Genomic DNA, 21,294 nt, shown 5'->3' with positions numbered 1-21,294 from the left:
TAAGATACACTCCATACTCCTCGTACTCCTAATTCTTAGTTAGCCACACTATTTAAGCTTTGTGAACTATTTTCAGTCTTAGAAATGTTCATATTTTTGAAACCGTTTATTTTAGTGATAGCCAAATTAAGACGTCAAGTGTGCTGCTAAAGTGCAATAAAGCAAAGGAACGTCCAGACTTTGAAGTTCGGTCGGTTAGCAATCCCTCGCGATTTGTAAGTAATTATCAATCATTTTTTGTTGAAGTATAGTATACTCCCGAGAAATGTTTTCTTCATCTAAGCTGTAATACTGTTATAGATTATTACCTTTATCCCTTGTAATGGTCAACTAACTGAAGACATGATCCTCGAAGGTGACTTGCTGCTAAACAAACCACAGGAAAGAAGCATGCCTGATATCCTCTTTAATACTAGTTGGGCACTTCTACCAACTGAGCCACGAAGCCATGTTTTTCTGTTTAAAAGCGAGGCTAAATTAAGAGGGCTCTTTATTCCCTGATCACATTTTGACTTGCGGGTTATAAACAAGTAAAGAAATGATCCTTACAAGTGAGCTAAAAGCCTGAAAGAAGCCTGAAAAAAAAATCGGCTGAATTGCGATAAAACTTCCATACGGGAAAGAAAAATGTCTAACATCTGCCTCGCTCCCAACAGTCGTATATCAGTTATTAGTCACAGCCAACTAGTATCTTTTTAGAGTCTATTTCTGTAATTTCTTTGGTTTCAGCTCACCTGTGAGGAAAATCTTTCTACTTTAGCACAATTCGAAGGTCAAAATATGACATTTCATTTAATGTTGTTTGAAGTGATTGATAATAGATCAATATATGGCTTTTGGATGACCCGTGAATTTACGTAAGTTGATGACAATATATGACCTTTTGCATAAGAGACTTTTTTTAAAACACCAATCATGTCTTTGCAATGACTATTCATACTTGAGACTCTCTTTCAACCATTTCGAAAATCTCTATCTGCTAGAAAATCATTACAATGTCTGCTGCTGTTTTAGGTTTTCAGCCTGACACACAAATGTGGGTGTCCCAATGTGTGTCTTTTTAAACCCATCACGCCCACTGAGGAGCCAGGTCTAGGTAAGTTCAAAGTTTAAAGCGTTACAGAGTTCTCATGACAAGAATAGTTGTAACCTCTTCTTCAGCATGCCATGTGACGAAAAAGCTTTGACTCACTTAAATCTCCGAAAACCAAAGGAACATAACGGCTGAAACAACTGCGCATGAAGCTGATCATTAACTATGTTCTATAAAGCAGCATCGGTTATCAGCTCAGCGAGGTTTGTCACAGAGAGGTTCAACCTGTTCTGGAGGAAGAATGCAACTTGGTTTATTAGGAACCATGAGCTTAACAGTGTATTTTCTGGCATATATCAAGCATGTACGTTGCTGACATTGTGTGCTTATATATATATTTTTAATTACTCCAAAGCTACTTAGAACGAGATCAGGCAATGACAATCTCTTTATCTTCAGAGTTAAATGGATAAATTTTCAGTCCAACTAACGTCATATCTTGTCGACGCAATGAGAATGATTTTAATCAATTTTTTTAAACAATTTTTCGTTTCTACTTGCGCAGATAACGAAAGTTGGCGCATCGCAGCAGGTAGTATTGGAGGCTTGAGTATTGTCATAGTGATCTATCGGATCGTTAGGAAGCTGAGGAGAATGAATAGACCGAACCCTCAGGTAGAAGAGGAAAATCAACGCATTCTGCATGAACAAGGGACTTTAAATAGCTTTTCCAGTACAAGTGAACCCAACGAATTAACCTTGAGGAGAGCCTCATCTTCAGGAAGGACCTCAACTAGTTCATCTACGAACAATGATATATTAGCGAAAAAAGAGGATCCTTCTGACAGCAAGAACAAATCCTCTGCAAAGGGTCAGCACTGAGGGTGTACACCAGTGCGTTGCTAAACCTTTTTTTGCAGCAATTAATTTAAATTATTGTTTCGAAAGGAGGATGTGATGGTATATGTTTAAATCTTCGATTTTAGCGTAGGATTCGAACATAGGGTGATTTTATTGATTGATACTTTTCTGTTGAAATGATTCTAAACAATTTTGCCACAGTTATTAAGATATGACTTTGGTCCAATGGAAACGTAATTGTATATTTGTATAATTGAGTTCGTTTCTAAAGACAAACGACTGTAAAAAAGCCCCTATTCTCACGCCGGTTTGTACAAACAATCCCTCTACGATCGACTAAAACTAAGATTACACCAACAGTGTAAATTGCAAGCGTTTCATTCAGTTAGCCGTATCCCAATTCGAGAATTTTGAGACCACGATCTTCATATCAGGTCGTTAAAAATCTTAGTCTTTGTTTCTGTCTGACTGAGTAGTGCCTAAGAAAAGTCTTACTGATAATCAGTTACTACTTGTCAACGCCCAAAACAGTGTAGTATGTTGCGTCCGTGATCTTTTAGCTGCAAACAGACAACATTTAATGCGTTTGACCAATAGTATTGTTATTCTAAAAGTAAAAATAACTGTTCATCGCTACATGTGTCAACTAATTCTGACGCTGATTATGAATGTATGCTCAATCTTCTTAAGAACATCGAAGACAATATTAGTGTTGTTATTATAGTAGTTAGATTATAGATTTTTACTATTAAAAAGTGTTACCATTGAAAATAACTTTAGTATTGCTCGTCAAGTTGGATTTGCCTGTGGTTTTTGTATTATAGGTAATTTTTGTATTGTAAATAACGTCTGAATTGTAATTAATTTGTATCTTGCTGACTGAGTAGTGCATAAGAAAAGTCTTACTGATAATCTTTTACGATATTTGTGTAGCTCATGGTCCATCAAATATTTTTCCCTCCCACGAGATTGCTGGGAACGTGATAAACAAGGTTAATTCAAGATGGGAAAGTGTTTTGCTCTTGCTGTAGGAGAAGAATGGCAATTAATAAAGTAATAGTACAGAACACCGAAAATCGACATAGCGCTCAGTAACATTTCTAACAAAAGGGTATCCGTACACGTTTTCTCCTCGGCTGCAAGAGGTACGTTCTTTAAAATAAGTCGCACACGTTAGGCTCCATGTAGCACTTCTATAATCTACTCGGCACTACTGATTACTTTTTAAGAACTGCATGCTCTCAAAACCCCCCTTAAGGACAATGAACCCCAAAAATAATCTGCTAACTGTTGACCACTTTCCAACCTCTGGGTGTATTTAGGAGTAAACTCCACTGCTGTAAGAGTAACAAGCTTACAAACTCAGCCGCCAAACTGTCTGCATGCGAGCGATTCCCCAATACCAATTAATCCTTAGTGAAACAGCTCGTTTCTTGTGCTTGTGAGGGCACGAAAGTGCCCTATATCGTGGTATCGGCCAATTTAAAAGGTGCCGTGTATATGTAAGTGTATGTGCTTGACTTTTCCAGTCGATGAAAGGTCTCAGAATTCGAAAAAGGCCCTTTTTGCGTTTCGAAAGTTTGGACAACGAAATTCGCAACTTAACTTTTATCAATTTCGCTCAAAGTTATAATGTAGGTAGAGCAATCACTTGGCAATGAAACAAGCAAACTTGAGTACAGAATCACCATCCGTTATTTTTTTTATGATGATTTGAAGCAACATTTATTAAATGAAATGCACGCTTTTCCTTTCACAAGGCAAATTCTGAAAATGCGTTGACGTCTTTTTCAGTTAAACAGTTCTTTATAACCCTGATACTATAAAAAGGTTTTGTGAAGTTTTTGATTTAACCAATTGACTTTTAAGGCAAGGCAAGTTCTGCTTCACTTAATAAAGAAAAAAAAAGGCAGATTGGAAATGCAATTTGGCAATCAAAACGATCAACAGAGTCCTTTCTGTTATTGACACTAAGAAAAATTTAGAAAATCTGCTGGATTTTGTTCTCATCAAGATTAAATTTGCAAGTTATGCTGAAAAGAAGTATTTGCCCGAAACCATCAAGTCTTACTTTAGGAGCCTAGGACATTCCTACAGCTTCTTTTTGTCTGAGAAGCCAGACGAAATTCCAGTTAATAGCGAGTTGGTGACCCAGGTGGAGGAAAGAGAGACGATGGTCATCTTCTTACAAAAGATCAAGCCTATAAAGGAAATGGGAAAGGCAGGAGGAGGAAGGCCAGTATACCCTTTTGCGTGATTTCCTCCTAGTTCAAATATCAATTGATAGTGCCAACCGTGCAGGTGTCTTAGCAAACATGACAGTGAAAGAGTTCGGAAGAGCCTCAAAAAAAGATGACAGGGTTGTTGCCAAATGTCAGGGAACATAAAGCATTTCACATTCATGGTCATGCTCACGCAGTTACACAACTGGATGAATGTCTTCATTCAAGAGGTGAGAAGCAGGTGACAGGCATCGGAGTGGACGAAAACCAGCCCGTATTTCCATCTTTTAATGGAACAAAAATGCAGTCCAGTCAAATTAACAAAGCCATAAAATCAGAATGGGAAAAAGCAGGGATTGATGGGCCTATTCACGGCTCTCTTCTCAGGAAAGGTGCTGTAACTGCAGTGCACAGGAATCACGAAAAAGAAGCCAGCAATCTTGCTGACTTGATGGCCCATAAAGAAGATACTGCAGTCAAGTACTACCGTTTATCAGAAAAGGCACAGGCATCGGTAATGCATCGCAGACACTCCACACAATGATGCGGAAAAAGTGCTCAACAGTCTGTAGTAAAGCGTCTAAGGAACATCCCAGGTAAGCTGGAGAAGCCTTGGAGCAAATTGGTAAAGAACAGATTGATGAAGATTTCCAGGAAAGTGACAACAGTTCTTCACCTCGGTTACGCTGGTCCATGGTCCAAGTTTAAGAAATTCGTAACCTCTTTAGAGGAGAAATACAGAAAAATGAAGTCACTATGGAATGTGTGAGAGAGAGGATCATGGAATGCGAAATCCTCCAAGTCATAGATACGAGAGTTGAGCTTGAGAGTTTAAGAGCTTTGGTCAATTAGTGGAGTTAGTGCTATATAAATTATGTTAAATTAAATTAAAGTTGAGGAATTCTGTCGCTACTCCCGCAACTTTACCAACTCAGAAGGAGGAGCTATGTGATCGAGTAAATCGCTTATTCAGAGAGGACATGCCTTCATCTAGTGACATTGTGCCACCAACATCTCCAAGTAGTACCACAAAAGCCTTGTTCAGCGCAGAGCAAGTTCAAACATTACTGCGTCTATATGAGGATATGATTAAACCAAATACTCCAATTTCGAAACCCGAAATCACTAAAAGACTCCAATGACATTTATGGAAAGCAAATCTTGAGCAAAACGTAGCTAAAATCAAATTGTAAATCGTATTAAATACGAGCGGCGACAAAAGAGGAACAAGTAGGAAGAATACCGTTTACACCATTTTAAATTTATGCTTGTCCAGTGAGCAGCAAAAAGGTCTAAACAGCTTCAGTCGATTTATTGATCTAGTATGTCTTTCACTTAATACCATAAATTGTGTTGATCATGGGGCTTTCTTTGAACGACAGATCTTTACAAAATTGGCTTCTATGTTTAGAAACCATAACAAGATATGCACAAGTATTTAATGCTAATATCCCAGCAAAAAGGTGGGAAATTTGTATAGACCATGCATGCAGATGTCAGAGTCAATTGGTTTAATTTTTGGGTATGGAGAAACATCGCTCTAACCCGGAAAATTAAAATAATTAACGTATCATCATGTTAATGTAACATGAGCTTGTCCTTACGAACCTCACACGCTGGAATGTTAATGTAAGATTATTGTGCACATACTGGTATATCTCTTATGGCTTCTGTTCAAATAGAAGCCAATTTTGTGAAGTTCTGTAGTAATGAAACATATCCGTGATGAAGTTTGTAGTATCAAACGAACCACTTGTGCTGTTTAAAAGTTTTGTGTTGCTCACTGTTTCTTCATTCCTTGAGTTGCATAAAAAAAAGATGAGAGACGCGTTGCTAAAGTTGAAATTATCGTAAACTTCAAACGGCAACCGTCAAACCTCAGACTGCGATTCGCTGTTTGTCTTATCGTGCGAAAAAACGCGGTGCTAAAGGTCTCTGTTGACTCTCAAAGCAACAGGACCGGTCAGCATCCAATTTCTTGCATGTACCTAGTTAATCTATGATTAATATTCAGGCTACGAAAATTAATGAAATGCTCACTCCAGGTAGCTTAAATTCTCATATGTTAATAAGCAACTTATTCCAATTAACTGTAAAAGAAATGACTGAAAAGTAGTAAGGAGAATTTGTATGCTGACCTATCTGAAGGTTAAGGCTGGTTATTACTAGCTGGGCAGACAAAAGCAAATAATATGCAAACATAGAGTGGTGCTTTCACTTGGCCTTGTGTTCTCGTTCTCTTTCCACACCACGAATAATTATTATTTGTTATCAGAACCCTTAACCCTTAACAAAACGATCATTGTTTTTTAGTGAAAGAACGTTTCCTGTCCATGTAGAACGTTTGAAGTACTACCCTTCTGATCCCCTAACTTGATCAGCTCGGAGGTCATCCAGTTCCCATTTTCTTAAAAGCAACTGAAGTGGTTGCTTTAACAAATTTTTTAAGGGTTTAAGTAGTTCAGGAATTAAATAATATTTGTAAACTTCCATACTTACCAAAGTGCCCTAAAAGTTACCAAAGTACCCTAAAAGTTACCAAAGTGCCCTAAAAGTTACCAAAGTGCCCTGCACAATTATAAAAGTGCCTGTCGCGTTACAGAAATGCCCTTTTGTGTTACACTTTTTGTGTTAGGTGTCTGAAAAAAGATACAAGAGTGCCCTTTCCTTACATATATATATATATATATATATATATATATATATATATATATATATATATATAGGAAGTCTGTAAGTCGATTTTCGCGTTTTTCCTTACATATATATATATATATATATAAATATTATGAGAGGAAAAAAGGACGTAACTACATTTCCCGACAAGCCTGTTTCGTGAATCGCTTCACTCTTCAGGGGTTTAAACCCCTGAAGAGTGAAGCGATTCACGAAACAGGCTTGTCGGGAAATGTAGTTACGTCCTTTTTTCCTCTCATAATATTTATTCTGCTCTGCTTCAACGTATTGAGCACTGTTCCACGCGAAAATCGACTCGCAAACTTCCTATATATATATATATATATATATATATATATATATATAGGAAGTCTGTAAGTCGATTTTCGCGTGGAACAGTGCTCAATGCGTTGAAGCAGAGCAGAATAAATATTATGAGAGGAAAAAAGGACGTAACTACATTTCCCGACAAGCCTGTTTCGTGAATCGCTTCACTCTTCAGGGGTTTAATGAAATATTTCCTAGTATATAAACGATAGTCACATGAATATTCTTTCATTAAACCCCTGAAGAGTGAAGCGATTCACGAAACAGGCTTGTCGGGAAATGTAGTTACGTCCTTTTTTCCTCTCATAATATTTATATATATATATATATATATATGCTCTTTTTAAAGTAATTTAACACTGCGACAGAGAAGAATGCCAGCCTTTAGGTATTTTAACATGGCGGCGGTTCACTAAATCCTTCATTCGCCCTACGATGAAATAATAGTACCGGCTGAACCATGAAAACTGATAAATTAACGTTATTCTTGTGGCGATTTGGAGACATCGGAATCCTGACCCTCCACGAAACTTGGCTAAACGAAGGACTGCCAAACAATGACAATGCCATCCTCGGCTTTAATTTGCCTAGACGCGATCGATCCTCTGGTCGTAAAAGAGGTGGCAATGCGATTTATATCTCTGAGAAAATACCTGCTGTGCGAAGATGCGATCTAGAAGATACGGAACTAGAGAACCTTTGGTTGGAGTAAATATTTCCGAGTCGGAAGGGATTCTCGCGGGAACCTGTTATCGCCCGCCGGAAAACTCTCAGTTTTTGGAAATTTTTAACTGGACTTGGAAGGAGCGTCAGGAAACGATAAAGAAACGTTGGTGACTAGTGATTTTAATTACGTTCTTTAAGTACCAACGCAAGGAATAGATTTGAAGGCATTAAAAGGCATTTTTCGCCTTGGGAATTTCTCGCGACGGATTGACTGTCTTGCAAGGGTAACAAAACTCAGTGCTACACTTACTGACTTGATCGTGACAAACAACCCGTCAAGCAGGCAATAATACCCCTCAGTATAAGCGATCATGATCTTGTTTTTTGCGTTAGAGAAATAAACGCTTTGAAATACGCACCCAAAATAATTGAATGCAGAGACTATAGAAATTATTCGCTGAAGGATTTTTGTGAAAGCTTGAGCCAAATCAACTGGGACCCTGTCGAGTACGCCTCCAACGTAAACAATGTCTTGTATTTCTTTAAGGTCAATTTCAAAGTGCAGTGCGATCGGCACGCCCCTTCGATCCAAAAAAAAAGTAAGGGTGTTAACTACCCATGGTTAGCACAAGAAATTAATACATTGATTCAACAAAGAGATTGTTCTCTAGAGAAGGCGAGACGAACAAATAAAGAGATGGACTGGAGTGCCTACAGGAGATGGAGAAACGCCGTGAACAACAAAATGTTCCCTTGCTAAAGCCAATTATAATCTGAACCTTATCCAGGAAAACAGTACCACCATACCTAGATAATTATTTTTATTTCAGTGCCTTTGTACACACAGTTTCGACTAGACGCTGTAATGACATTCGCATTCCAAAAGTCAAGAAGTTGCCAGGAGATCTTTTCATGTTACTGGTGCGATGGAATTGAACGGTCCTCCTCGCCATAATTAAACCAAAGTAATCCTTCATTGAACTCTCAAGGGTGACTAAACACATTTTTCTTCATTAGATGATAAGTTTTATATGTAGATGTATAATTCTTTTTCTATATCTTCTTAGTGAATCTTTACCTTTTAGACCTCTTGTATTTTTACTTGTGTACTCTTATAGCAGGACCTCCTTTGATACCACTGCTTATTACACTGACGGGGTTATCCCGCATAAATACTAATGATAATAATAATAATATTATTATTATTATTATTATTATTATCAATATTAAATTATCATTGTTATTATGTCAATAATTTATGGTTTATTGTTGATATTGTACTAAATTTTGTAATGCAAAGGTCCATAGCTTTTAAGAAGTGGGAAGAGGATCACCTTGCCGGAACTGCAGGCTGAGACAGGGTCATGAAATAAGACAGCATTGGACACCATCAAAAGCGACTCGGGAAAGCTCAGTATGAATTTCAAAAATCCTTCGTGAAATTGAATGATGGAAAACCAATGCATGGAAGAAATGGAAGACTGACAAATGCTGCAATAGAGAAACTGAAAAAAGTATTATGGCAAGGCAATTTGCAACAATGTAAAAAGATAAATTATAACCACTGAAGACAGGGATCAAGCTGTGCAGTCTATGAAAACTGAGATTCTGGCTGGATTTTTCCACTGCTTGAAGCTGCTCAATAAAGAAAGGCACCAGTCTTGTCCAGCAAATTCATGGTGTAGATACAAGAAAGGGCTCCCTTGCTCTAACAAGCCACACCGTCTTGAAAAGGTGTTCAAGGAACATCTTGTCATATTTAGCTCTTCTTGCCAGATGCTTGCCTGGTTACACTCAGAATGCTAATGAATCCATCAACTCACTGGTGTGGAACAAATGTCCTATACACAAGTGGCACGGCAAAGGGAGAGTGCAGTTGGCTGCTTCTTCACTACCTCTGCAAAGCAGACAGTCTTGAGAAGGTTGGGCTCACTGTAAGTGATATTGCCAAGATGGAAGCAAGGAGAAGGGATTCAGAGAGAGTTAAACAGGCAGAGAAGAGAGTACAACATCAGCACACAATAAATACAGAGTTCCCGGGAGACAAGCTAAACAGCACGATGAGGATCTGAGGATCCGTGGCGAGGGTGTGGCATATGCAGCTGGGGCTTTCGGGGAAATAGAACCTTGCAATGAACCCAAAAAGAAGAAAAAGACTATGTAGATCAGGAAATATCTTTGGGCATATTTGGTTCCAATTTTTTCTGCCAAAATACTGTGTTTTTATGTTAAAAGCCAACTAGAACTCAAATTTCCAAATATGGATTTTTCATGGAAATCTGGGTACCCCCTCAAATTCTTCAGGATGTATTTGTGCAAACATCACCAAATTTGCCACAAATATTTGAGACATGACATACTACAAACCTATCGAGAAAAATTCAGTTTGACTGAAAAGTGTCAGAGTTTTGAGGAGTTAATCTTGTCTTGGAATGAATTGGTTGCCATAGCAACATTTATGATTGAAACCCGATTTCGCTCGATAGGGTTCAAGAGCTTTTTAAGTAGATCCATGATATTTGAAACCAGTTCAGTTGGACTTATTTTGTGCTTCAAAATTGAGGGGGCAGAAGAAAGGTTTAAAAATGATAGCCTTTGCATTTGTTACTTATTAACTAAGAATAAACAAATCGGCTCAACTTTACTTGTTGGCTGTATAGTATACTTGCCACCTGCCAATTTTCAGCAGTTTAACATGAATGGTTATGATCCTGTGACTGTTTTAGTTATGACCTACTCTATTGATGGATTTCAACCAGAGGGCACCCTTAAGTACAGTTTTAACCTTAACTGCAATTACACATTAATTAAAATCATTTTAAAGTTATCATCATTTCCTTATTCATCTAGTATATTTAAATGTAGAGTAAACAAACTCTATGAATTTCTAATAGAAGCTATTCCTGCTTATTGCCTGCAAAATAATCCTCCATAGATCAGAAACAAACTTCAACTAATCCAAGGAGATTACTTCTGACAATCAGTAAAACCAGAGAAATACAACACAAGTCCAATGTTAAGTCTTTAAACATTCTGCCTCTCACATTCAGCCAATGAAAAGCATTGTGAATAGGGGAAAACCGTTTTTTAAGCCATCAAATGGACCAGCCTCACCTATTCATAGAAGAAGCCATGGGCTCTAGTCATCTTAGACCTGATGCACATTAAATAAACAAAGTTGGTCAGTCGACTTAGCGTTACACATCAACAATCGCCCAGGTTTTTGACCATTTTATGCTTGATTCACACCACCATACATTCCATGCATCAAACCAGTGATTGCATTCATGTAGCTAGTTAACATCATTTATTAGTTTAAGCTGGAGTCAAACGGGAGTGCATGAATTACCTGCTCATGGCCTCACCCTTTAAAAGATGACAAAGAAGGTCACACACTATAATCTCACAGACAATGCCAACCAAGAAAATTTTACAAGAAGTCGTTTAAATTAGCTCTTCATATTCACAACTGGGAACAAGCCAAAGCTATTGGTAGAGTTAACATTACCACGATATGTGGAGGAAAATAAGACCATTCAATAGCAGGAAAAGAGGACAAGACAAAGGGGCACAGGTGTTCAGATAAAGAATTAAGTAGTATTTCGTCTCATCTTCTTTCTTTCTTCTTTCTTTCCTTTTTTGGTAAATTTGGAAGAATTTTTCTGAAATGGATTGCCAACTGAGGACACAACTAAAGTGGAGTCACTGTGCTCACTCTTAAGACATTTTTATGAACACATTAAAATTGCAACCAGCATGGAAACAGCTTTTACCCTGGGAAGTCAATCAGAAGAACAAGTTTCCTGGTAGTATTGTTGACATACATAATTAGAGGATGATTATACATTTAAGACCATACCACATATTACATGTAAATAACTACCTCATTGAAGTAATAGAGTGATTTTTAGTACCTTCAGTTATTGATTAGGGCAGGAAAAAAAACCAAAGTCTAATTACCATGCCAAATAAATTTTGCTTTATAGGCAAGTGAAAATGGAAGTTTGGGAGCCCAGAACGCAAGTGAAACTATAGCAGTCTCAGCAGTCTTGTTAGTGATAATTCCAATAAAAAGCAATTAAAACAATTAAGACTGCAAGATAAAGTAACAAAAAAGAGTTGAGAGCATTGATTAGTTTAAAATCAAAGCAGACTTTGTTTGAATTTTGTTCTCTGATCTCCACACTGGCCACCAAATTGGATGATGTGTAAAAAATAGAAATCTGGCACTAGTAAAAAAGCACATGGTAGATTTAAGATGGCGACGAAAAACAAACATTCTGCATTAAATTTAGACTGATTCAGTAAAAAGCCAAAGAAGTGAGGTGAATCAAACAAATGGAAGGGTGAACAGCCAAGTTCAAAACAGGCATAAGAGAAGGGAAAGAGACAGTTTCAACCCTCATGGAAAGTGCTATTTACTGTATTTATAAGTGCTAAGATGGGAAGATACACACATAGCTGCCCCAGTCTCAGTGGCAAGAACTGACGAGTTTTAGCAATGTACACAGAACAGAGAAACTTGTAAGTAACTATGCAAGTTTGTTGTCTTCCAAACCTGAAGGCTTAAGCTCCATCCTGCTTTTGGTTGTCACTGCAACATGTAAAATAAAGGCTGTTTCTCTGCAATGAAATATTGAAAACAAGCCTTAAAACTAACATGGAGCAAACCACTTTAACAAGCTTGCTCACTGACAAGAAGAGGTCATTGGTAATGCACGTCGTAGAGCAATGTGACAGCTTTGTCATTAGTCATACTAAATACTATAGACTGTGAACCCTTCAACAATATAAATAACATAGACACTATCTCAAACTCCTTGATTGGGAGGCCTATGTTTCAAACTGTAACAAAATCTCACAAATGCAAAAATTTCTCACAGATGTAATCTTCCAAGTCACAATTTCTTTCATCACAGAAAACAACAAGCACACATTTTTTCATACCCTAGTATTTTAGGTTACCCGGTGTTCTTACATTTTATACCTGATTTCCAAGTAACCATTCACCACCTCATGTGTATCTTGTAGTCACTAACTTGGCAGGACACTTGTGGTCTTGAGGACTCTGCCATCATATCTAAGTCTATGCCTCTTTCTACAAGGATTGTTAGATAATCAAACATGTGCTTGTGTCAGCACAGGCATCCCAGGTTCCGCTGTGAGATGATCATCTTGCAAAATAAGAGTCATGATGAAAATATCAAAGTTTGTATGGGAAAATTTACGACTGCTCCTAGGAATAACATTTGAAAATATACAGTAAAAATTCTCAACTTACTTTCACAGTGCATTGCTTGTTTTTGACTGCTTAATTTGTATCAATGAGGCCATTTTAGCGAGTTATCCATTTCAAGGAAACTAACAAATGGATAACACACTAAAATGGCTTCTTTTCAACATAATAAGTGGTCAGACAACAAGCAATGTACTATAGATGTACGGTGAGGTATTTTTATTGAGAATATGTTGTATTTTTACTTCCTAGGAGCTGTCATAAATATTCCCATGCAAACTCATAATTTCACCATAACTCCTATATTGCAAGATAATCACCTCACAGCTGGAGCTTGGGTTGCCTGTGGTGCCACTTACAAAGACTGACAGCAAACATAATCATCCCACTTTGCCCTGTAACTTTTAGTAGAGATTTACATGTAACTTCTCCCAATATCTCCATACATTATCCAGCTGGGTATTTTCTCGATCAAACACCAAATTCTAGCAGCTAGCGGAAGAATTAATAATCAAATCTTGGGAGTTAAAGATCTTTACTATTTTTAGCCCTGAAAACAGAATACGAAGTATTACAAAACAAGAAGCAAGCTAAAATAAGCTGCAAAGAGCTTCGGATAGCTTCAAGCCTTCGAGGCCTGATCCTTTCCAAAATGAGTAACGCTACACATATCTCTCTCTATACCTCGCCGTTCCTCGTCTTTAACAGACCTTCGCGCGAACTTTCATTGCTTTGAGATCGGTTTAAGATTGATAACAATTTGCCGTACAGAGAAGGCCTGATTCAGAGATGAAGAACGAGCTCACAACTTACAAATTTGATACACAACTGCTATGAGAGGTCAACTTTTGCAGACAAGTAATAATTCCTCTAGAGTAACATGCTGTTTAAAAATAGTACACAGACTTACCATTCATCCGTAGAAGGCAATTATGACTGAAACATGACAGAGTCACAGAATAACGAAGAAAGCCGTATTAGTGGAAAAGCACGAGAACGTAGCTTTCGCTAAAGTGAATGTCAACAAGAACCAGAATGCAATGCGTTATTCGCTTATCACGCGAGAGGGTACCAGTCAAAAGAATTAATTAAGAATTTGTTTCTTGGTTTTTCTGCAGGGTAAGTGGCTTAAACTTATAGATTTTCTTTGATATTTGACATCAGAGCAATGCATCAGGACAAACCTTTCTAGGCAAGTTCAGTACTTTTAAACCATCAGGCGATCTTGACGAACGCTGTAGCGGTACAGTAAACCAAAGTTCAAAATAATCAAGGAGAAGTCCTCCTTCATTGAACCAATGACGCCAAGAGGCTGCATTTGACAACAAACAACTCTTCTCATATTATAAAGCCAGAACACTTCGGCCTCCACGAAAAGTTACGCAGAACTAGTCGATCTCCTGCTTTCAAAGTTAGCTGTGCTTCCGCTTTCATTTTCATTCCATTGCCTCTCTGTGTTATCTAATGCTTTGACTATAATCGTTGAAATACCTAAAAGTCTATTGCTGGAACGAGTGCGGTCTGCTTATCATTTGGTAACTATTCAACAATTTGTAGATAGGAATAAGAGAGATGGTAAGTTTTGAGCTCGGTAAAGATATAAAGAAAGATGTGTTTCGTCATGTAACGAGCGTGCAGGGACAAAGAAAAAATTCTGAGTCTCCGTGAGGAATCGAACCTCAGACCTTCGGATTCCGCGCTCCGATGCTCTACCAGTGAGCCACAAAGACTCCACGGTGAGCGAGGTCTATTACGAAGTTCATCATTTAACAATTACATGTGGAAATTTTTTGATACTCATGGTATGAGTAGTTACGACATTTGTAAACACTCATGATGGATTTGATATTACTGGAGCATCAGTAAGGAGATGGTAAAAAGAAGGTAAATTTTCGCTGTCCTGATGCTTGTCACATAATGATTTTCGCCTGTACCATTCAGCATAAATTAATATTACTATAAGCTGTTTCTAGTTGTTTACTGACGCCAAAGCGCACAAAACGTGGTTTCGATTTTACAGTTGTCTTCCGGCCGCCGAACGACTGTAGAAGTTCCTTGTCACTGAATTAAAGACATGAGTGCAGATCTCTTACAATCGGTTTAATTCCATTCGTATGATAAATGGCTCATAGATAGCGTAAAAAATGTTCTAGCTACTGTAAATTAGTGGTTACCAAGTGTGCTCGAAAGCTTTACACATTGTATATGAATCAGTGATTAAACACGAGATTGATTTTCTCGGAAAATCAAATAGACTGCACGTTTCTAATTATATCCTCAAAAAGCATTAAGAGCAGAAAGCAACCCGTATGACAGGAAAAACCCATTTTTTCTTTTAAGTTTTGGTGTTGATACAACCTTTATCGATAGTTCTTTGTCATCTTACCGACCCGGCCAGTTCTTACAAGTAAAGAAAAGTGCAGCAGAATTTAACTGAAATTGTGTGACATGATCGTATTCAACATATTTTAATACAAATTATTTGTTGGTTCGTTCATTTGCTACAGCAAATTTTCTTTTGTTTCGAAAATTAAGGTGGATCTGCACCAACTGTACGTTTTTTTTTTTGTGAGAACTTTGAAGAAAGGCAAATATTGACATACTGTTAAACGATTCTGCAATTCACGACTCGAAAAAAAAACAAAAGATTAACTCATGAAAGCGTCACGCGTTATATGACGCGGGATTGAGTTACGCGAGAAACCGTTGGGAATTTGAACGCGTTATAAGGAATAGTATGGGGAAAGAAACATGGTCTATTTACAACGCTAAATATTTCGATATATGAAAATTTTACACGTCAGATTATTTGAACTTACTCACACCTTGAGTGTCCGTTGTAGTTTTTGGCGTTCTCTGCCGTTTATAGCTTGCTTTGCGCTTGCTTTGCCATCACTGTTGTTCGGCCTGTTAGAAGACAGAGTATTATAAGGCCTACGTACGACATATATAAGACTTATAAATCTTATAAGTCTTATGAGTCTTTCATGACTTAATCTTTTTCCTTTTTTGGAGAATTGTGCTTGGGATGCCTGTGGTACAACCTGAAAGCTTTTACTCCTGCCAAAATCACGATATTTGGTTTCAGGTTGGTTTGCTAGAAAAGCAGTTAACATTCCTTGAACTTTCTTGGATGTACAAGCTTTCTCCTGTTACCGGTAATTTAAAATCGGTGGACTTTATGTTTTCCAAAGTTAAAACAATTTGGTGCATTCAGCCAAAACATTGAATTGTCTAACAATGAATCGAATTCTCCTCAAGGACGGGTCATTATTTTTCGCCGCGGATGTCGGAGGATTTTGAGTTTTTCAATAAAATTTAATTGATCTTCCCACAAGGCTCTGTGACATTCTTAAAGTCCCCCCTCATTGGCAGATAATTGGCACGATTGATTAGCATGATTCTAACATCGTAAGACAAACGATTAAAAGTTCATTTATCGAAAGAAAATTTCGTTTTTTATCCCGATTGCTATTCTTGATGGTTAGAATGGCTAACAGTCTCTTTTCAGTGTTGTATGAAGGGATTTGGGATAGACTTAGTTTTCAAGCATTTAAAAAATTCAGGACAGTCTTAGGATAACCCTCGTGGTACAAAAAAATGGAAATTTTATGTGAAACCTGATGAAATAGCCTGAGTAATTCATGTCTTTTCCAGGAGTCCTACCGATGGGAACATGGCCATGAGCTGGTTGAGGTGCTTTATGCGCGCAACCATCCTGTATGGTTCGCTCACATACCAAGAGGCAAATGGCATCAAAACTCAATCACGAGATTGTCTTCATGTGGATCCCGTTGGTAACAAATACAACTTGACTTCCTTGCGAAATACAAATGAAACAGCGAGGTGAGTTAAATTTCAGAGAAGTATTTTACCATGATATCTGGGAATTGGACTAGTCTAATACTCAGTGTGAGCAAAATGTATGATAAAAACATCGATGACGCACTCAGCTGCGCCTCGTGTGCCGGTTATTTGCTCTTACAAAATTTTAAAGTTGTCTACAAACTAATACTGATAACACGCGCGGCAACATGGAATCTTTTTGATAAATATACATATCCCAGAGTTGTCTTGGATGAGGTTGGCCACCGATGAGGCGAGTTTACTTGTATCAAGGAAAAGAGCAATATTATACTGCAATATGACCAATTGCAGATAAAAAAGTTGAAAAAAGGTTTGACAGATTTTCAGGTTCGTTTTCGCAGTTGCTTAAATCGTAGCACACGAGGATCGTATTTCTTTTGGAAATTCGCGGGCATTTTTTCATCGCGGTTTTTGTCTGCCTGATAATTGTTCAACTACTAAGGTGGCAAGCCTTCTCTTTGAGAAACTCTTAGCAGCAACAGCAGCACAAAAACGTTATCATTTAGTTGTAGCGCCGATACCGATTAGGATCAGAAGCCCTGTGATCACAACCTTTCATGGCTCCTTGTTTTAACGGTATCAAGTTTGCAATCCGAAATTTGGCGTAACTGAATTTCCGATGGAATTCCTTACCACTGCTATGAAGATGGACGCACTGTTGCAGATGATCAGATTATTAAATCGCCGAAACTACCACTAACAACTCTTTAATTATGGCAAAATGCGTCTACAAATACAGCTCTAGGGTGCTGGCTAAATCTGACCGAAACTTCATTTGTTAGCCCCCCTCTGTTAGAGGACATTTCTCATGTTCTCTTTTTGACTTGAATTTATAAAACTCAGGTAGAACTAACTTTGAAACTGCATATGAAATACGGATGTGGCCGATGTGTGCAGACCGGAGACAGCACGAACATTAAAGACTATTTTGTTGCTTCCGAAATAGATTCACGATAACCTATAGGGGATACAAATACAGCTTTAACCCCTGTGAATCATTCAAGATAGGGAAGCCATTTAGAGGAAATGAATGTCATTCGGATGTAGCGGTAAGTCTATTGTGCTGTGATCACACATGTGGTTTCTATAATGGCATCACGTAAAGTCTCGATCGTCGTTGGACAAATCGGGGTCATTCCCTTATACTAGAAGTATAATCCCAGCCATGCTACACCCTCTTGCAAACGCCCATATTGTTAATCTTTGGTACCTGTGACGCAAAAACTAGTTCGGTGGCCGTGTTAAACTTTGTAGGAATTCAACTGAAAATCAATATTAGCAGGCACAGGAAAAGTTCAAAAAAGTTTTGGGGTCACTCATGCAATTAAAATATTGATTGAGAGAGACATTCTATATAAGTTTACAGCTTTAACTCACGCTAGGCTGTTTAATAGACGAGTTCTCTTTTTAGATTTGCAGGTGGGTGGAAGAGCAAATGTACCACAATATAGGACATCAGAGCACAGAAAAATGTCTCTTTGATAAGGACACTAAAACACCGATGCTGGAATATACTGGGTATGTTGACGAAGAACCGCATTCTATAGGTATTAACTGTAAAAAATTATATCTTTATGAATGCAACTCCATGGTTCACGAAAACTAGTGTAGGTCACTCGAATGCAACTTTAAATTCAATTCGGAATTGCTTTAGTTTGCTTCTTTTTTCTATGTGATTGGTCCAGAGAACAAGCGCCCCTATAGCCAATCAACTTCAAACTATGTGCGATCGCGACTTGGTCACTTGCGTTTTGCCGCGCTCCGGGAAGTTTAGATGTGTTTACTTTGAGTTTCCCATGATTCCTTGTGATACAACCCTTTGTTCTGATTGGCTTTTACCACACTCAGTAAAAATGTATTCTATACTCTTCGTATGGTATTTTTAGTTCGCTAGGTTTTCATGCTTTGTGAACCATTTAAAATCTTAGAAATTGTCATATTCTTAAGACCGCTTATCTTTGTGCTTTAGGGATATCTACACTAAGACCTCACATGTACTACTAATATGCGATAAAACCGAGGAACGTCCAAGCTTTAAAGCTTTGTCTGTTGACTATCCACAGCTATTTGTAAGTGATGTAACAAGCAGTTGGTTTCGACCTATGATGTACTCACGAAAATTGTTTTCTTCATCTGAGCTGAAATACTTTTCTAGATTATAACCTTTAACCTTTGTGATGGTCAACTAACTGAAGACACGATCCTCGAAGGCGACCTGAAGTTAAAGAAATTACAGGAAAGAAGCATGACTGATATCATCCTAGATACTAGTTGGGAACTGTAACCAACTGAGCTGCGAAGCCAATTTTAAGAGCAAGGCAAAATTAAGAGGGCTCTTTTCTCCCGTAAAGAAATCTGGTCACAGTTTGACTCTTTTTGTATAATTTCTTTAATTTCAGCCCAATTGTGAGGATAATTTCTATTCTTGAACATTATTTGGAGGTGAAACATTTAATTGCATTGGGATTTGTAGTGGTCAAAAATAGAACAATGCGTGACTTTGGTATGGCCCTTGAGGATTTTCATATCCTGATAACTTGAACACCGTGTAACGGGTAAAGACTGGTATAGTTGGAAGAGAGACTTTTTAACACAGATTATGTCTTTGCAACGACTAGTCATACTTAATACTCTTTGTTAGCAGCTCCAACTCTCTCTCTGTCTGCTAGAAAACTATTAAGTTTGCCTTTGCCATTTTAGGTGTTCTCACTAACACACAAATGTGCCTGTCCCAATCTGTGTCTTTATGAACACATCACACCTTCTAAGCAGCCAGGTCCAAGTAATCCAAGTAAGTTCAAAGTTTAAATCGTTATTAGACTTACATGACCAGATTGTTTAACATTGTAATTTTTAGCTTCCTCAGCATGCCATGTGATGCAAATGCATTCACTCACTTAATTATCTGAGTCCAAATGTATGTGATGGCAGGCGTGACACATGCCATCTCACCGATTTCTTTCAAAGTTTCACAGTTTATGAGAGTCAATAAGTTATTCAAGAATCCAGAGAGGTTCGGAATCGCTGTGCTACGGAGTCGCGGTGCAATTTACCCCAGGGATTTGATGTGGGGGCTTTAATACCCCAGGGATTAGCCGCGAGCCCTAACTTCTCTGGATTCTTGAATAACTTATTGACCCTCATAAACTGTGAATTTTGAAAGAAATCGGTGAGATGGTATCTGTCACGCCTGCCCGGTTCTCTCGTGGACAGACCCTTCACAAACAGCGTATGAAATTGATCATTAAGGAAGATGTTTACTCAGTTTACGTAGATATATTGAGCTTGGTGGTGTATTTTCTGAAGTATACCAAGCGTTGACGTTGCTAGCGTTAGGTGCTCATAATATCTACTTCTTCAATACTACTGAAAACGAGCCCACGAAGCGCCAGGAAACCAATCTTTTTAACGTTCAGAACTTGAAATGGATAAGGGTTTTCAGTCCAACTAACGTTATATCCTGCCGAGAGAGTGATTTCAATCTAATTTTTTCTGAAAACTTTTCCCTTTTACCTGCGCAGATGATAACAACGTGGTCAGCGTCGTTGCAGGTAGTCTTGGTAGCCTTGTTTTCGTCGCGTGTATCGTCATGGTAATCCTTCTGATTGTAAGGAGGATGAATAGACCGAATCCTCAGAATAGAGGAGAAGATCGACCCATTTTGCCTGAACCAGCCACCATAAATCGATTTTCCAGCTTCAATGAAGACAGCGAAAGTTTGGGGAGCGAACGTTTGGGGAGCGAACGTTTGGGGAGGAACTCACCTTCCGGAACGTTCTTAGATTACTCATAGTTTGAGAATGAAATTACAGAGTCACAGGAGGATCCTCCTGACGGTAAAAAAAAATCTTGTACGGAGAATCAGTGCTGAGGGTATCCACTGGTGTATTATCAAAACTTTTCGCAGCCTTGAAGCATGGTCCAGATATTATAATATTAGGATTAAAAAGTATCTTTATACGTATTGTTTCGAAAAGAAGGGTTTATGACTGCATGTTCAATTCTTAAATTGTAGTGTAGATTTCCAACATACGGTGATTTTACTGATTGCTCAGCTTTTCTGTTGACATGACATTTGCCACAACCAGTGTAGTGTGACATTGGTCTAATGGACGCGTAATTGACGACAAATAACTGTATGGTTAAATTTGTAAAAAATGATTTTCAACCTAAAATAGTCCTCTTTTCTCACGCTGGTGTGTACAAATAATCTATCAACGATCAATGAAGAACTAAGATTAAGGAACAGTGTAATTTCTTAAAGGGATCATCCCTTTTCCTTTAGTCAGCAGGTACATGTTGTACCAACTCGAGAATTTTGTGACCTCGATCTACATATCAGCCCGTAAAAGAAGTTGTTCTTTGTATCTTATTAGTGGACTGAATAAAGCTGAAAATAAGGTTTA

General features: G+C 38.0%; 2 protein-coding genes, 1 long non-coding RNA gene and 1 pseudogene across 12 annotated transcripts in view; 3 read left to right on the top strand and 1 right to left on the bottom strand.

The window, feature by feature from the left end:
• Window positions 1-2,970, top strand: part of LOC113675514 (uncharacterized) — a 19,866-nt gene extending 16,896 nt beyond the window's left edge. For both annotated transcript variants that reach the window (XM_089180318.1, XM_089180319.1), the window contains 3 exons: window positions 116-215; window positions 1,015-1,096; window positions 1,599-2,970. In XM_089180318.1, coding sequence (XP_089036444.1) covers window positions 116-215; window positions 1,015-1,096; window positions 1,599-1,915 — 499 coding nt within the window. In that variant the 3' untranslated portion in view covers window positions 1,916-2,970. The remainder of the gene's footprint in view (window positions 1-115; window positions 216-1,014; window positions 1,097-1,598) is intronic.
• The window catches only part of LOC149041553 (uncharacterized), a 17,740-nt gene extending 3,680 nt beyond the window's left edge, over window positions 1-14,060 (bottom strand). Inside the window, exons 1-4 of one of the 2 annotated variants that reach the window (XR_016179132.1) lie at window positions 13,932-14,060; window positions 12,773-12,883; window positions 12,344-12,408; window positions 8,596-8,960 (exon numbers count right to left, since the gene is read on the bottom strand). This is a non-coding gene — a long non-coding RNA (uncharacterized LOC149041553). Of the gene's footprint in view, window positions 1-8,595; window positions 8,961-12,343; window positions 12,409-12,772; window positions 12,884-13,931 lie in introns of those variants that run through there. The other variant, XR_016179133.1, reaches the window with a different exon arrangement.
• LOC149041554 (uncharacterized) lies at window positions 8,973-9,949 on the top strand (annotated as a pseudogene).
• Window positions 14,048-21,294, top strand: LOC113675515 (uncharacterized). 8 transcript variants are annotated; one of them, XM_089180326.1, is made up of 7 exons: window positions 14,048-14,140; window positions 16,679-16,867; window positions 17,835-17,937; window positions 18,300-18,406; window positions 18,858-18,957; window positions 19,589-19,670; window positions 20,410-21,294. In XM_089180326.1, exons 2-7 carry the CDS (start codon window positions 16,698-16,700, stop codon window positions 20,679-20,681), a joined length of 834 nt encoding a protein of 277 aa, XP_089036452.1. In that variant the 5' UTR covers window positions 14,048-14,140; window positions 16,679-16,697; the 3' UTR covers window positions 20,682-21,294. The 8 variants fall into 8 exon arrangements, with proteins under 8 accessions (XP_089036452.1, XP_089036448.1, XP_089036449.1 ...); XM_089180322.1 differs by having other exon boundaries at window positions 14,052-14,140; window positions 19,589-19,679; XM_089180323.1 differs by lacking the exon at window positions 14,048-14,140 and adding an exon at window positions 14,533-14,556 and having other exon boundaries at window positions 19,589-19,679.

The sequence above is a fragment of the Pocillopora damicornis genome, chromosome 8 (assembly GCF_964200805.1).
Source record: "Pocillopora damicornis chromosome 8, jaPocDami1.2, whole genome shotgun sequence".
Lineage (NCBI taxonomy): Eukaryota > Metazoa > Cnidaria > Anthozoa > Scleractinia > Pocilloporidae > Pocillopora > Pocillopora damicornis.
The sequence above is the reverse complement of the archived record's forward strand: the minus strand, read 5'-3'. Positions and strand labels throughout refer to the sequence as shown.